General features: G+C 37.5%; 1 protein-coding gene and 1 non-coding gene across 2 annotated transcripts; both read right to left on the reverse strand.

The window, feature by feature from the left end:
- Positions 1 to 1,920: 1,920 nt before the first annotated feature.
- On the reverse strand, positions 1,921 to 8,812 carry GDF3 (growth differentiation factor 3). The gene is made up of 2 exons (XM_019713489.2): positions 8,545 to 8,812; positions 1,921 to 2,747 (listed from the first exon to the last, which is right to left on the reverse strand). Exons 1-2 carry the CDS (start codon positions 8,810 to 8,812, stop codon positions 1,921 to 1,923), a joined length of 1,095 nt encoding a protein of 364 aa, XP_019569048.2.
- LOC141570229 (U6 spliceosomal RNA) lies at positions 3,170 to 3,273 on the reverse strand. Its single transcript, XR_012494240.1, has one exon. It is a non-coding gene; the product is annotated as a U6 spliceosomal RNA (small nuclear RNA).
- Positions 8,813 to 16,529: the final 7,717 nt, after the last annotated feature.

The following is a 16,529-nucleotide window of genomic DNA, read 5'->3' on the forward strand; positions in this document are numbered from 1 at the left end:
CCTCCTCCGTCTCCTACATTTCCTGACTTGTACCTAACAAAAGCAACAGATCTTTGCCCTTTCCTATTAAAGCAAATGCCTCTTTTTGGTCACACGCTCCTCAAAAATCAAGATTCAGATCTTAGACGTGAGCTTCAAGTATTCCACTCACAAGCAAAGCACAGAAACCTTTATGATAATAGTTGCAGTGCTTAATACTGTTTTGAGTAGAAAATAAAGGGGTGAGAAAAAAATCTTTAGTGTCCTGATATTTATGCCTCACTTCTTATTTTAAAAGCAACAAGTTTAGGCCTGACCTGATTTGGGGATGCGTCATTTTGCAACAAACTCTCCTGAGGCAGAATCTGTGCCTTCTTTCTTTAATACCTTTCAAAGCATTCAATAAATGTCCAGTTGGGTGGCCAGTTTGTTCAGTGGTTAGAGCGCAGTGCTCATAACACCAAGGTCGCTGGTTCATTTCCCACATGAGCCAGTGAGCTGTGCCCTCCACAACTAGGTTGAAAACAATGACTTGACATGGAGCTGATGGGTTCTGGAAAAACACACGGTTCCCCAATATTCACCAATAAATTTTTTTTTAATAAAAAAAAAAATGTCCAGTTGAATTGAATTGATGGTGAAATTTCAAATCAAACTGGCCTGTGAGTGGGCACACCTGCCATTAAATACCACGAATGTATTAAACACAGACCCCAAATTAAAATCGATTTGTTAGAGTAAGGAAATCTGTCGGTAACAATTCAGTTCAATTTAGAAGTAAACTTAGCAATGCAGGAATTGTGATCAGGAATTATGATCCGTTGGGCTTTTGATACACACTTGCAATAATGGAGAAGTAGCACCACATTGTTATCAGTGGCTTTGTAAGGAAATGGGATTATGTGAGAACTTTCATGATCGGCTTTATATATTTCTATGTTTTAATATTCAATAAGCGATATTTTGTAAACTAAAAGAAAAAAACACTAAAAAATGATGCATTTAACAAGACAAGCGCTTTTTAAAGATTAGTTTTGTGTTCAAGAATGTGTATTCAGGGGGCCGGCCCGGTGGCTCAGGCGGTTAGAGCTCCAAGCTCCTAACTCCGAAGGCTGCCGGTTCGATTCCCACATGGGCCAGTGGGCTCTCAACCATAAGGTTGCCAGTTTAATTCCTCGACTCCCGCAAGGGATGGTGGGCTGTGCCCCCTGCAACTAGCAACGGCAACTGGACCTGGAGCTGAGCTGTGCCCTCCACAACTAAGACTGAAAGAACAACTACTTGAAGCTGAACAGCACCCTCCACAACTGAGATTGAAAGGACAACAACTTGACTTGGAAAAAAGGCCTGGAAGTACACACTGTTCCCTAATAAAGTCCTGTTCCCCTTCCCCAATAAAAATCTTTAAAAAAAAAAAAAAAAAAAGAATGTGTATTCAGAGTTGCTACAATCTCTGTAGCCTCTTCTCCATTCTCCTTACAAATTGCCTATATTCACCACTGCCAGACACTGAAGTCCCAGCTAGACAAATAGGAGAGTGAGCTTATACTTTTAACACTGTAATTCCATGACTGAAATTTTTCCAAGGAGATATGCACACTACTCCACCACGAAGTGCAAACAATACAATGGCCAATGATTTTCTTACATAAATTATGTGTCTAAATAATCATATATAATACAGCCATTAAATTAACTATGTAGATGTTGGTCAGATGAAAAATAATTTCTATGATCATTAAGGTTTTGTGTGTGTGTTGTGTGTGTGTGTGTGTGTGTATGTGTGTAATTAGGGACATCATCGATCATGAAGGATTTTCCAGGAAGACAAATTACAAATATAAATATATTGATATTCCAGATCCAACAGGTCATAAACCAGATAGGTAGTTTTATTTAAAGCTTTACCTTAAGAACACTCCGATTCCCTTTTCTGACAGCTTACCCACACCCACATTCATCAACTACCATGTCTTCATAATGTCGTAGAATGACATTGTCATCATTGTCCTGATAGAGCATGGAAATGGGGGACAGTTTGGTGGGAATGCAGACAGCCTGGGGAATCGTTGGGTCAACTACATGCATCAGTGCTTGCATGAAAGCATAATTGGAGCTATTGAGGGCGGTGGTCATTGAGAAAGGACAATGTCCGTGGCAGTAATTTGCCATGAACCCTCTGGGGGCAATGATCCACTTGTGCCAACCCAGGTCCCGGAAGTTGATGAATAGCTGGTGAGGATGGCAGAGGTTTTTGCAAGAAGCGTTAGGGGCAGGGATGGCTGCCCTCCTTCTTCGGGAAGAAGAGTGGCACTGCTCTGGATTAAGGGTTACCACCAGCAGGGAAGCATGAAGACGGCTCAGTCTGGCACAGGTGGCCTCAAGCTGAAAATTCACCCCAGGGTCTCTGTCTCCTTTGACCAGTATCTCTAGGAACAAACCTAAGTTCTTCTGGGGGTTATTATTCCAAACCTTAGCGACATCCAGCAGGTTGAAGTAAAGAATACCCTGAGGCCATGGTACTGACTGCAATACAAACATTTTACCTGGTTTAGGGATAGACCGGCTCCACACATGAGGCTCCTGAACCAGGCACAGAGCTAATTCCAGTTCTGGTCCCAGGTTATAGTAAGTGTTGGGCCCCAAGTCCAGACCCAGAAGGGCCATTGTTAACTGCTCCGTATCTTTGACTGCAGACAGATTAAAGTAGAGGAGCTTCTGTAGGCAAGAGGAGTCCTTGGGAAGATTGTTGGAGTAAAGAAAGAAACCTAGATGGGAACAGAGAAGTAAGCATCACATTTATTTATAAAAAACAAATATATTTTACTTCATTTTTATCTATATGATATAAATGTCACGTGTAATCTGTATACCCACATATACAAAATAAGGGCAGAAAATAATCAGTTATACTCAAACCCTGCCATTTCAGAGGATTCATTTTACTTCTTTAAAGCCAGAGGTTCTTTTTAAAAATTGATTTTTATTATAGCTGACATACAAAACTATATTAGTCAGTTGTACAACATAGTGAGTACACATTTATAAACCTTATGAAATGACCACCACAATAAGTACCCATCTTACATCATACATAGTTATTACGATATTATTGACTATATTCGCTATGCTGTACTTTACATCCCCTTGACTAATTTTATAATTGGTACTTTGTGTTTCTTAATCCCTTACAAATATGAAATGCTTCACAAATTTGTATGTCATCCTTGCACAGCGGCCATGCTAATCTTCTGTGTATATTTCCAATTTTTAGTATATACACTACCAAAGCGAACACAAGGCCAGATATTCTTATCCTCACCTCCACAGATCCCCAAGGGGTCCTGGACAGAATTCACAAGGCCCATGATCATGAATGGGAAAAATAATTACATCTTTATTTTTTCTAAACTCTAAATTAAATTTAACATTTCTTTCAATTATGAATATAGGTAATGAATCTCAATATTATCAGAGCCATGACACTGTAAACAGTAAAAATTGTAGGTATGCTCATGTATTAAGTTGTTGCAAATATCTTAAAACACTTATCGGGGCCGGCCCGGTGGCTCAGGCGGTTAAAGCTCCATGCTCCTAACTCTGAAGGCTGCCAATTCGATTCCCACATGGGCCAGTGGGCTCTCAACCACAAGGTTGCAGGTTGGATTCCTTGACTCCCACAAGGGATGGTGGGCAGCGCCCCCTGCAACTAAGATTGAACACAGCACCTTGAGCTGAGCTGCCGCTGAGCTCCAGGATGGCTCAGTTGGTTGGAGCGCATCCTCTCAACCACAAGGTTGCCAGTTCAACTCCTGAGTCCCGCGAGGGATGGAGGGCTGTGACCCCTGCAACTAGTAACGGCAACTGGACCTGGAGCTGAGCTGCGCCCTCCACAACTAAGATTGAAAGGACAACAAATTGACTTGGAAAAAAGTCCTGGAAGTACACACTGTTCCCCAATAAAGTCCTGTTCCCCTTCCCTAATAAATTTTTTTAAAAATAAATAAATAACACTTATGCTCATACTACTTGAATTTATGATAGTTATAGTCCCTTCCCTAGATCTTGTTATTTGTTACATTAATAAGCATCATATATGTTACTATATACACAATTGTTTTTAAAATATTTTTATAAATATATTTCAATGTTTAATTAATTTCTTTTGAAATTCTAAATATTTTATTTAAGGCATATAAACCATTATTCTGTGAAGGAGTCCATCGCTTCAACAGAATTGCCAAAGGGACCTATGGAACAAAAATGTTTAAGAACATCCTAGGCTATCAGGTGTTGCTGGCCAAAATACAACTACTTAGACTGACTTCAAAACAAACTCTGATGGTTACTAGATGGGAAGGAGATTGGGAGGCTGTGTGAGAAAGGTGAAGGGTTTAAGAAGTACCAATTTGTAGTTACAAAATAGTCACAGGGATGTAAAGTACAGTATGGGAAATACACTCAATAATATTGTAAAAACTATGTATAGTGTCAGATGGGTACTAGACTTATCGGGGATCACTTCATAAATTACATAAATGTCTAATCACTACACTGTATACCTGAAATTAATATAAAATAATATTGAATGTAACTATAATTTTTTAAAAATAGTCATGGGGATATAAAGTACAGCATAGGGAATATAGTCAATAACATTGTAATAACTATGTTCAAAGTCTGATGGGTAATAGACTTATTGGAGTTATCACTTTGTGAGGTACATAAATGTCTAATCACTGTGTTGTTTTGCACACGTGAAACTAATAAAAAACAAACTCCTGTCCAGCCAAAACTGGTCCTCCAGAAATCCCTTATTTTTTACCTTAGGTAATTCCTTATCTAAAACTCACAGTTGTCAATGTCAACAATGTCTAGTGCTACATTTCTGATGATCTGTCTGCCACCTCACTGAATCGAGAGGTGCAATGTGATTCTTCAGTTTCACCCCCTTCTCTGTATCTTTTGAAGTTGTAGATTTATTCTCCCTGTTTTCAAAGCTAACTTCGCTGCCCAGATTTTCAAACCTCACCTATTCCTCTGGGAAAAGACCCAATAGAGTATACTTTTACTTTTTTTTTTTATATATCCTCAATTTCTCCCTCTCCACAAATAACGTCTTTGGCCTAACACCATCATTTTGTTTGGTAATGTGTCTCCACCCTTAGTAGGAATATTCTAAGGTGATTCAGTTTGTGGAGAAATTAGAACAGAAACCCAAACATTCTAACCATCTCACCACAATGCCTCTTCACTTTCAAGTCTCATTTAAAAAAATAACAAAATTAAAAAGCATTTAAAATTACCTAGTTTCTCTTCAAGCCTACCCTATCATCTCTCCCTTTCTTTTCATTGACCATGTTTTTTAAAAATCAGTCTACATTTGTTGTCTCTACTTCTTACCTTATACCCTTCTGTTATTTCCCAACTCTTTCACCCTTTCTACTCCAGGGAAACATCTTTCTTAAAGGTTGTCAGATGCAGGGATGTTTTCACAGTACTTATCTTTCTCAACCTCTTTGAACGGTTGATTTCTCCTATTTATAGCTCTAATTCTAATATACTGGTCTTCCTTTTTACTCACACCTCTAAAGCACATTCCTTAGGCATGAAAACAAAACTCAAAAGCTGGAATGGAAAATATGAACAGATTTGAAAGCATGAAAACGAAAAACTTCTACATTCAAAAGAACACCATTAACAAAACTAAAAGTGCAAAGGATAACCAAGAGTACTTGTAATGTGCATAATGAATTAAAACCCATGACTATACAGAGCTTTTCCCATGATAAGAGGCCATACAAGTCATTAAGAAAAAGAAGAATCCTCAAGAGGAAAAGGGTCATAATGTATAGGCAACTATTTGAAAAATAAAGATGAATGATTCATTATCCATTTGAGAATTCATCATTCTACCTTATTAAAAAATTAAAATTGAAACAATGAGATCATGTTTTGCTACCAGATTAACAAAAATTAAAAACTATTGGGTTGGTGCAAAAGTAACTGCAGTTTTTGCAACTTTTTTTTATGCTTTTAAACTGCAATTACTTTTTCTTTTTCTTTTTTTTTTTTTTTAAAGATTTTATTGGGGAAGGGGAATAGGACTTTATTGGGGAACAGTGTGTACTTCCAGGCCTTTTTTTTTTCCAAGTCAACTTGTTGTCCTTTCAATCTTAGTTGTGGAGGGTGCTGTTCAGCTCCAGGTCAAGTTGCTGTTGCTTGTTGCAGGGGGCACAGCCCACTATCCCTTGCGGGAGTCAAACCGGCAACCTTGTGGTTGAGAGGACGCATTCCAACCAACTGAGCCATCCGGGAGCTCAGCAGCAGCTCAGCTCAAGGTGCCATGTTCAATCTTAGTTGTAGGGGGTGGAGCCCACCCTCCCTTGCAGGACTCGAGGAGTTGAACCGGCAACCTTGGGGTTGAGAGCCCACTGGCTCATGTGGGAATCGAACCGGCAGCCTTCGGAGTTAGGAGCATGGAGCTCTAACCGCCTGAGGGGCCGGCCCCTGCAATTACTTTTGCACCAACCTAATAAGTGTTGTTACTTAGTAGGTATCCAGTGTAACATGGATAAGTAAATACTTTGTCATACCTATAATACTAGAATGAAATACTATGCAGCAATAAGAATGAACTACGAACACACAAAACATGGGTAAATCTCACATGTGTAATGCTGAGTGAAAGAAGCCAGACACAAAAGAGGATACATTCCACATTTCCACTTATATGAAGGTCAAAAACAGGCAAAACTAATATGTAATGTTAGATGTCAGGATGGAAGCTACCCTTTTAAAAAAGTAGTGATTAACCAGAAGGGGACATGAAGAATTCTCTGGGGTGTTGGTCATGTTGTTTCTTGATCTGGGTGCTGGTTATTCTGTGAAAATTTCTTGCACTGTGCTATATGATTTACGCACTTTTCTGAATGTGTGTTATACGTCAGTAAGTTTCTATTTTTAAAAATATTGCTGTCAGTTGTGGGGAAATGAGAATTCTCATACACTCATGGTGGGGTATAAATGCTGGAGGATATTTGCTATATATCAAAAGTATAAATGTGCCACTCTTTGATCCAATAATCCCCTTCTAAGAATTTATCCTAGGGAAGTAATAGAAAAAATGCACACACATATAAAAAAAAGTGGATGTGAAGCTGCAGTATTTATTATATGTCTATGCCCATCAACAGAGCATCAGTTACAAAAATTATAGCATGTCTATACAATGGAACAGCATGTAACTGTTACAACGAGCATACATTGGCTATTTGTGTTGACTGTACAGATGTTCGTAATACTAGAGGAATGTATAGTATGATCCCATTTTTTTAAAAATGTTACAAGTTTATATGTACACAAAGAAGACAAGTCTGGAACAATATACGTCAACTATTAATGAGGGTTTTTCTCTAGGGGGAAGGTTAGGGAGGGATGAAGGTGAGATTATGTTCTCACCCCCCCCCACCCTCATCATTTGTTAGGATTATGATCATCACAAAAATCAAAGGTTTTTCCATTAGGGAGGAAGGGAAGTAACCTCAGCTGTTTTCTACTCTATCCATGGAAAACCCTTTAAACTAGCTCCCCTTACCTCTTAACCTTCCTCCAGAAAATTTCCCTGAACCCCCACTCCTAAGGCCCTGAGCCTCTAATATAATACTTAGTACGATGTATATATGGAAGTCATCTGTTGGTCTATCTCCCTTCTATAAACTCTTAAAGAGCAGATTTTTTTCTTTAATCTCTATATTCTCATGGCCATACACAGTTCACAGCACACAGTAAGTACCAAATAAATGGTTCTTGGACAAATAAGTATTTAAATCTTAACTTCCAATTACTATAAAACTAACCAATCAGGGCTCTCAATTCTGCCTCCGAACCCCCTAGGAGGCTACATAGAAATGCAGATTACAACACCCATCTCTGACTTTAAATAAGAATTTGGTGGTAGAGTGAAAGGCAGGAACAGGTCTGAAGAATCAACTTTTACCAGGTGACCTGGGTAATTTTGGTGGGTGGTCAGTTTGGCAAATTATTAAATAGTATTCACTCAGATCTTTATATAAAGAGTATGACAATGGCATATATTATTGCCAAGTATTCGTATACCAAGAATAGCCTTTTCCATCCAACAAAAGCAGTGGGGAGGTATGGAGAAGAGAGGCTAGACTCGGACAAAATTTTTATCCCCTGCTTGCCATACCAAAAGGCACCAGGATGCCCAAATTATGGGCTAGAGAGTGGGAGACTGACCCCTAATTCCATCCTCACTCCTCCCACCGACATTGTAGCACAAAGCTGTTGGTTCAGAAAAAAACCTATTTTGCATCCTGACTGTGTTCACACACTAGCTGTATGATCTTGAATAGGTTACAAGTTATCTACTGTGTGAGCCTTCCTCTCAGGATTGTTGTTGGGATTAAATGAGATAAAATACATAAAATACCAGCATAAGGACTTCTTTGAACCGCTCAGTAACAGTTACTGCCCCTTCTTTCCTTTCTCCATACCATCCAATGCCAGATTTGTCTCTAGGAAACATTCCAATAGCCTTACCTTGATCAGGGAGAAGTCGAAGTATGTTCCCACGGACTCCCAGCTCCTTAACGGAGCATAAGTCTTGGAAGACTCCAGTGGTGGTTGCTGCCTCTCGATCCTGGAAAATTTTCTTCATGATATGAGGCACAGGTTGGAATTTCTGGGGTGAAGGCATCTTGTCTAAGCCCAGAAATTGGAGAAAGACATGTTCTTGAAATTGGAATGTCTTGCCCAAGGCCAGAGTTAACAGGAGGCCGAGAGCCAAGACTGGCAGGGAAGGAAGCATGGCCTCTGAACTGAGACAAAGCTGGCTAGTAAGACTTCTAAAGAGAGCTCTAGCTCCTGACTTCCTAGCAATTCAGGTGCTGCTAATTTATCTGATGTAAGATAATCAAGTGTGAATTGCTCTCTTCCCAGCTCCTCAAAGGCAATTGGATGTGAAAAGACAGAATTTTTTTCTCTTCCTTAGCTCTACTGTTCCAGAAAAAAAGTTCAGAAAACAAAGATTATTAGTGCATGGACCTAACTCTACAACATTCTGAGGTTTTTCAGCAGTAGACATGCATTTATTCACCTCACAAACATTTATTAAGCATCTATTATGAACATAGTAATAAGTAATTCAAAGTCTTGTCATTCATAGTCTAATTAGACAAATATAGGTAGATTTCTATTAGACTATATCCACAGCGATATAGGAAACCAAACCAGGGAGAAAGAACTCCTCCCAAGGAAGGTGATCTACACTCTCCATCAGTTTTCAGCTCTAAGAGGAACTGAATTTTTTTCATCTAACTTTACTCTTATTGACCAAAAGTCAAAAGTCAGACTGACGGGGTTCACTCTGGTTCCATTACTTATTGACTATCTGACATTGGGCATGTCACTTAACCTTCTTAAATTTTTGTTTTCTCAACTGGAAATAAAAACTGATCTAATTTGCCATCGGAATCTGGTAAGATGATGTGTTTAAAGTGCTTGACACAATGCCGGCCAAAAAGTGAGCACACATAGAGTTTCCAGAGGAGATAGCTTCCGAGTTTAAGTAGACATTTTCAGTAAGGCAATCAGGCATTCAGGGCTGAAGGAACTATGTGTTTCACATAGGAACTATGTGAAAGGCATGGAGGTTATTGAGAAGTTTAAGTAGGGCAGCATATATCAATTTTTGTTTTTGTGTTTTGTTTTGTTTTGTTTTGTTTTGTTTTGTTTTGGCCAAACTAGTATAAGATTTTCAAATGCTATAGAAGAATTAGCTTGTCTATTGCCAAAATAGTTTTCAAACTTTTTGAGACTAGGTACTTTATCATTTTAATTATTTTATACCACCTATTATAAGAACTTGTTTCCCCCACAGGAAAATCAAAATGTCATATCAAATATATAATAGTTTCCTGTCCAATCTACAGGATAAAATCTAAATTCCTTAACCTGGAATTTAAGGACCTTCTTAGTTTGGCACCCATATTCCTCTCCAGCCTCATTTCCTACCTCCCACCTTCATCAGTGTTAATGTTCTAATGATATTGACATAGTTCTCCTATGAGCTCATTTCATCTCAGAGCCTTTGTACAGATCAAGTTCAAAGGTCACTTCTACTGCAAAGACTTTCTTGACTCTCCAAAATAGATGTAGATGCTTCCTCTTTCTCCCACTGAGCCTCGAGGGGGCATCCACTATAGCACTTATCATAGTGCATTACACTATGTTTTGCCTATGTTCCTCCCAGACAATACACTTGTAAGGACTGGAATCATGACTTTTCATCTAAGTATCTCTACTGTGTCTTTCACTCTAAGCATCTCCACTGTCGAGGAAAGTAGACATTCAATAAATATATGTGCAGTAAATAAGAATGAATTGGCGTTATTTCCAGAAGTCTTTCTGTACTAGATAGCCAGGTTTTCTCTATTCCCACTTCTCCTATCTTCTACTTGCATCCTAATGTACACTTTTAATCTACAATCCCCACCTGTTTTCAACAATAAGTGCGGGCTGCATTTTGATTTTCTTTATTTAATTTTCCTGACATAAAGTCAGAAATCAGACTAACTGGTTTAAATTCTGGTTCAACCACTTATTAGTTGGTTCTTGGGCAAGTCACTCAACTATAGATAGAGAATAAAACATTCTTTGCTAAGGTGCTGAGAGGATCTGATGAGATAATGCATATGCAAAGCTCAGGACAATGTCTGCCAAATAGTAACACTCAATAAAAGTTAGCTAATATTAATTATTAATATCATCACTATTATTTATTAAAGTAGCATTTGATCAAGGTAAAGAAAGCAATAATTGAGAGTGTACAGTCACCTAATACAACAGAAAAAGCACCAGATCAGGAATTGGGGAATCTGAATTCATTTAGGCTCCTCCATGTGACTTGGGGCAATTCACTCAGTCTTTTATGATACATGATCAGGCATGGGAAAAAAATTTGTTTTTTTACAGTAGTGAAAGAGCAGTTTATTAGAAGCAAAAGTACACTTTAAAGAGATAGGAGCAGGCCCGCGCAACAGAGTGGCTCAAAAAACGTCGTTATTAAAATAGAAAGAATACTCCAAAGGGGTAGAAGCAAGCCTGAGCAAAAGTATGGCTCAAAAAGGCCAGAAATTTTTTTTAATAGAAGGATTTGAATGGTCTGAGATGTCATTATGGGCCTCCTTTGGGTTTCCCTTACTTTACCTAAAACCACAGGGTTGAATTTTATTTTCTTTAAGGATTCTACAAACAAAAACATTATAATTCTGGACTTTCAGCCTAAATTAAGAAAATCAAAGTGAGGCAATATGACTAAATAGTATAGAACTGGTTCTGAAGTGAAGGTCTTAGATTAAAATCCTAGCTCTATCACTTACTGGCTGTGGGGTCTTGGACAAATTGTTTTTTGGGCTTTAGTTTTCTAATCAATAAAATGAGAAATATAAGAGTTATAATGAAATATGGAAATATAATGAGTCCATAAGAGTTATTGTGATCATAAGCATCAAATATATTCAATAGTAAAAAAAAAAAGGATTTCTTTGTCTATCCAATTAACAAAATGGAAAAAAAAAAGACAATAACTTGTACAGATGAGGAAACAAGGAAACAAGTATTGTTATACTCAACTCTGGTATGCATTAATATAACTTATCTGGAGGAAAAGTTTGCAATATATATTAAAAGTTTTTAGGGGCCAGCCTGATGGCTCAGGCGGTTAGAGCTCCGTGCTCCTAACTCCGGAGGCTACCAGTTCGATTCCCACATGGGCCAGTGGGCTCTCAACCACAAGGTTGCCAGTTCAATTCCTTGAGTCCCGCAAGGGATGGTGGGCAGCGCCCCCTGCAACTAAGATTGAACACAGCACCTTGAGCTGTGCTGCCGCTGAGCTCCCAGATGGCTCAGTTGGTTGGAGCCCGACCTCTCAACCACAAGGTTGCCGGTTCGACTCCCGCAAGGAATGGTGGGCTGAACCCCCTGCAACTAGCAAAGGTAACTGTACCTGGAGCTGAGCTGCGTCCTCCACAACTAAGACTGAAAGGACAACAACTTGACTTGGAAAAAAGTCCCGGAAGTACACACTGTTCCCCAATAAAGTCCTGTTCCCCTTCAAAAAAAAAAGTTTTAAAACTATTCACATCTTTCTTAAACAAAGTAGTCAAATTCATAGTGACAGAAAGTAAAATGATGGTTGTCAGGGGTTGTGGGAAGAAAGAAGGGGCATAGGGAGTTACTGTTTTATGGTTACAGAGTTTCTGCTTTGCAATATGAAAACAGTTCTGGAGATCAGTTGTGGTGATGGTAGTACAATGTGAATATACTTAATGCCACTGAACTGTACACTTAAGAATTATTAAGATGATAAAGTTTATGTTACGCGCATTTTGCCACAATTTTTTAAAATAAATTTTAAAAATACTCATGTCCTTTGATCAGCAATTCCACTTCTAGAATGTTATTTTAAGCCACTAAAATATAAGCTACAAAAGGACAGGGACAAATGATGGATACTTGATAAATATTTGTTGAGTGATTTAAGTAATGGGAGTGAACAAAGTATTATACATTGATTCATTTTAGCATTATGTATTATATATAAAACAACCCAATTGTATAATAATAAATACATTATAGAACATCCATAAGTTAGATTATTACTTGGTCATAAATAATGTTGTAAAAGAAATGTTTAGGGTGGCTGGTTAGTTCAGTTGGTTAGAGCATGGTGCTAATAACACCAAGGTTGCTGGTTTGATCCCTCCATGGGCCACTGTGAGCTGTGCCCTCCTTAAAAAAAAAAAAAAGAAAAATAGTTTAATGATATGGAAATTTATCCATGAATATTAAGAAAAAAAACAGATTTTAAAACAACATATAGAAAATAATTCAATTTTATAAAAATATGCGCAGAAAAAAATTTGGAGATTGGTACCAAAACATTAACAATGGCTATTTCTTAGTAATTTTTTGCAAATTTCTATATTTTTCAAAATTATCATAATTACTTATTATTTTGATCATCAGAAACAAGTTAAATAGAAAAAACAATATAGTCACGACCACTGAAGCATATGACTTAAACGCTCCTGCGAGTCAATGAACAGAATGGATCCATAATGAGTGTCATCAATGCATTAACAATTTAAGGATGACATAACTGTCAGCCTAGAGTTGGCACAATTGTTACAGAGAGGTCTTGCTAGTGATAAGAAATGGTGGTGGCTGATAAAACACAAAAAATTGTCTTTAATAATTGACACACACACTCACACAACCCCTGACTGGCATGTAAGTCACGTGCTCCATCATCTTTAAACATGATAGTAAGCCATAGCCCTAATGGGGACATCTTAAAATGCATCTTTAAGATGCAGGGTAGCATCTTAAAATATTTCTGACTCTGATCTCCTTCATCCACTTGTAAAGACCTTTGTGATTATATCACTTCAAAACAGGAAAATCTTCCCATCTCAAGACCCTCAACTTAATCACACCAATTAAAGTCCCTTTGCCATGTAAGGTAACATATTCACAGGTTTGGGGTTTAGGATGTGGACATCTTTTGGGAGGGTGCTATTCAGCCATAGTTTCAGCCTCCAAAGCCACATTCTTAAATCCTCCAGAGAGCAATAGGGGTTCCTGGTTACACCAGACAGACTTGTTTTCCACAAATACACATGTCAGACCATGGTCCAAGTGGTAAGTATTTACATAATTTGGTCCTGGATGGTAAACAAACAAATAAAAAACACCTGTTGCTTTTCATGAGTTTTTTTTGCTTTGCTTTGTTTCGTTTTGTTTTGTTTTTAGCTGTCTCAGGTGCTACCCATCAAATCATCTAAAATCACTTTATCTATTTGCCTGTCTGGAAAAAGTTGACGAATAATACTAGAGGAAGATATCACACCACCACCATGTAACCCAAAGCCAAAAAGTTGTGGGAACTCTTATCAGAATTTACCAAACTTCATTACCATTTCAAGGGGTTTTGTGTGTGTATGTGTCAATTATTAAAGACAACTTTTTGTGTTTTATCAGCCACCACCATTTCTTATCACTAGCAAGACCTTTCTATAACACAATGTTATACTTTGCATGTCCACACCATTCAACTTCTTCCTGATTAGAGCTACACAAAGTCATCTCTGCCCTTATTTAGTATCAGTCTCTCTATTCATTGTGATTCCCTTTAGTTTGAAGTTTATTTTTCAAGGACCAGCAGACACTAAATAAGGTAGTAATTCTCATCTGACATTTAGATATTTTTTAAACAATTTTCACAATTACAAACAATGCTGGAGTAAACTACCTTATACATGTCATTTCATATGTTTGACTCTCCCTCTCTGCCTTTTCCACTGATGGTAGTTATGAGGACCAGAGTTGACCTTTGAGCAAGGGGGCTCAGCAGATGCCTAGAGCCAACATATACTTGCTCTGTCCAAGACATACAGGGGCAAGTACACCTGTCCACAGCTATGGCTACCATTTAGCTGCTGGGGCAGAGCTCAAGTGGAAACAGAATGGAACCATAATGGGTGTCATCAATGAGTTAACATTTGAGGATAACAGCTGTCAGCCTAGAGTTGGCACAATTTCTATGTATACTTGATCTTTCCATCCCCTTCTAACTAAAAGCATCATTTTTGTTTGTTCCATTATATATGCCATTTATTCTATGACCTTTAATACGTCTTACAGGTTACAACTTACTTGATATTTAGCATCTAATGAATTCTGCCTATGTCTCACAAGCCTCTTATTTATAAATTATGTACATATAACACTTCCTGTGAGTCTTGTCCATATCTCATAAGCTATTATAAGTTATACTCACGTATACTTAAATTATGTACTGTAAGTTATTTATAAGTTACTATCTGGTGATTGGGTTTGGGACATGCTAGCCCAAAATATGACAACTTGGCATATTGAATATTTTAAGTTGAAGGAATTTGAGAAAACAGCAGAAACAGGAAGGTCGTTCTGACCTTTCCCCATCTTCCCCCAGAAACCGGTCATAAAACCCTTATGTGAGAGGTCTCCTCCCTATACATGGAGGAAAGGAGCATCCTTATCTCCAAAGACACAGGGACACCAAGAAGAATCTGAACAAACAGGCCTTGCTCAGTTTCCCCCAGTTAACTACACGTACCTCATACTCCTTAACCTGTCATATATACGCCTTCAACCTTAGCATAAAAATACTCAGGTCTATTTCTTCAAGTCTTTGTTTCCTTATGAAGCCTCCTGTGTCACGTAAAACTTATATTAAATAAATTTGTATGCTTTTCTCCTGTTAATCTCTCTTTATCAGTTTAATTCTCAGACTCAACCACGGACCCTAAGAGGACAAGAAAATTTTTTCCTCCCTTACACTCTGCTTAACACTGCTTATTGGTTTCATCCATCCTAATATTTTTTTCTATAACACAAGTCAATATTCTCAAATAATATAGCACTCGTTGCCAATCTGTCTAACAGTACATTTAAGTGCCATTTTCCCCCACCACACACACTAACACTGCTTCACCAATCTTGCTTTTGTTTGGGGTTTTCCCCCCAATCCATTAGAAAGACATGATTGTTTTTATTTAATTTTATTGAACATTTAACACATTCACACTTTTTCGTATATTTCATGGCTATTTGAACTTCTTTCAGAAATTCCTTTACCCGTTTTTGACTCAGATTATTCAGCTTTTAAAGTTTAAATTGAGGAATAATTAACAACCTCTTTAGATATTAAGAACTTTCACCTGTCATATTTGTAAAAAAAAATTTTTCCCAGTTTAAATCAATCTTTCAACATTGTTTAAATGGTTTTTGCCACTTGGGAATGTTTAATTTTTATTTGGTCAAGTTTTGAAAACTTTTATGGTGTTTGATTTTTGCTTCATGCTTAGACAAGACTTCTCCCACCATGAGAATATAGATTGCCACCCATATTTTCTTTGTAGTGTATAGTTTAATCTAGTGTGACATTAAGCAAGTTAATTAACAGCTCTGTGATTCAACTTTTTCATCTGTACAAAAATGAGAATACATCCTCATAAAGTTAAGAGAAATAAATGTGTTGCTCCATTAAAACACTTAGAATAGTTTCATTGAACTCAAGTGCACAATCAGTGTTCATTATCATTACCCCTGCACCAACATCACACAATTCTGACCATTTCAAGTATCCGAGTTGGGTTCTTGAAAGTAAATATTGTTTAAAATATATTCAAACCATAGAAAATAGGAGAATAAAAATAACCTCACCTGCAAAGATAACCACTGTTAGCAAATTAGTGATTATTTCTCCTATACTTATATTCCTATGGTAAATAAATATACAAATAAAAAGAATTGTTATTTGATTTATATAAAAATGGAGTTATATTACCGTGTTTCCCTGAAAATAAGACCTAGCTGGACCATCAGCTCTAATGCATCTTTAAGAGCAAAAATTAATGTAAGACCCAGTCTGATACTATATTATATTATGTAAGACCCGGTCTTATATTATAGGAAAATAA

The sequence above is a fragment of the Rhinolophus sinicus genome, linkage group LG02, assembly GCF_036562045.2.
Source record: "Rhinolophus sinicus isolate RSC01 linkage group LG02, ASM3656204v1, whole genome shotgun sequence".
Lineage (NCBI taxonomy): Eukaryota > Metazoa > Chordata > Mammalia > Chiroptera > Rhinolophidae > Rhinolophus > Rhinolophus sinicus.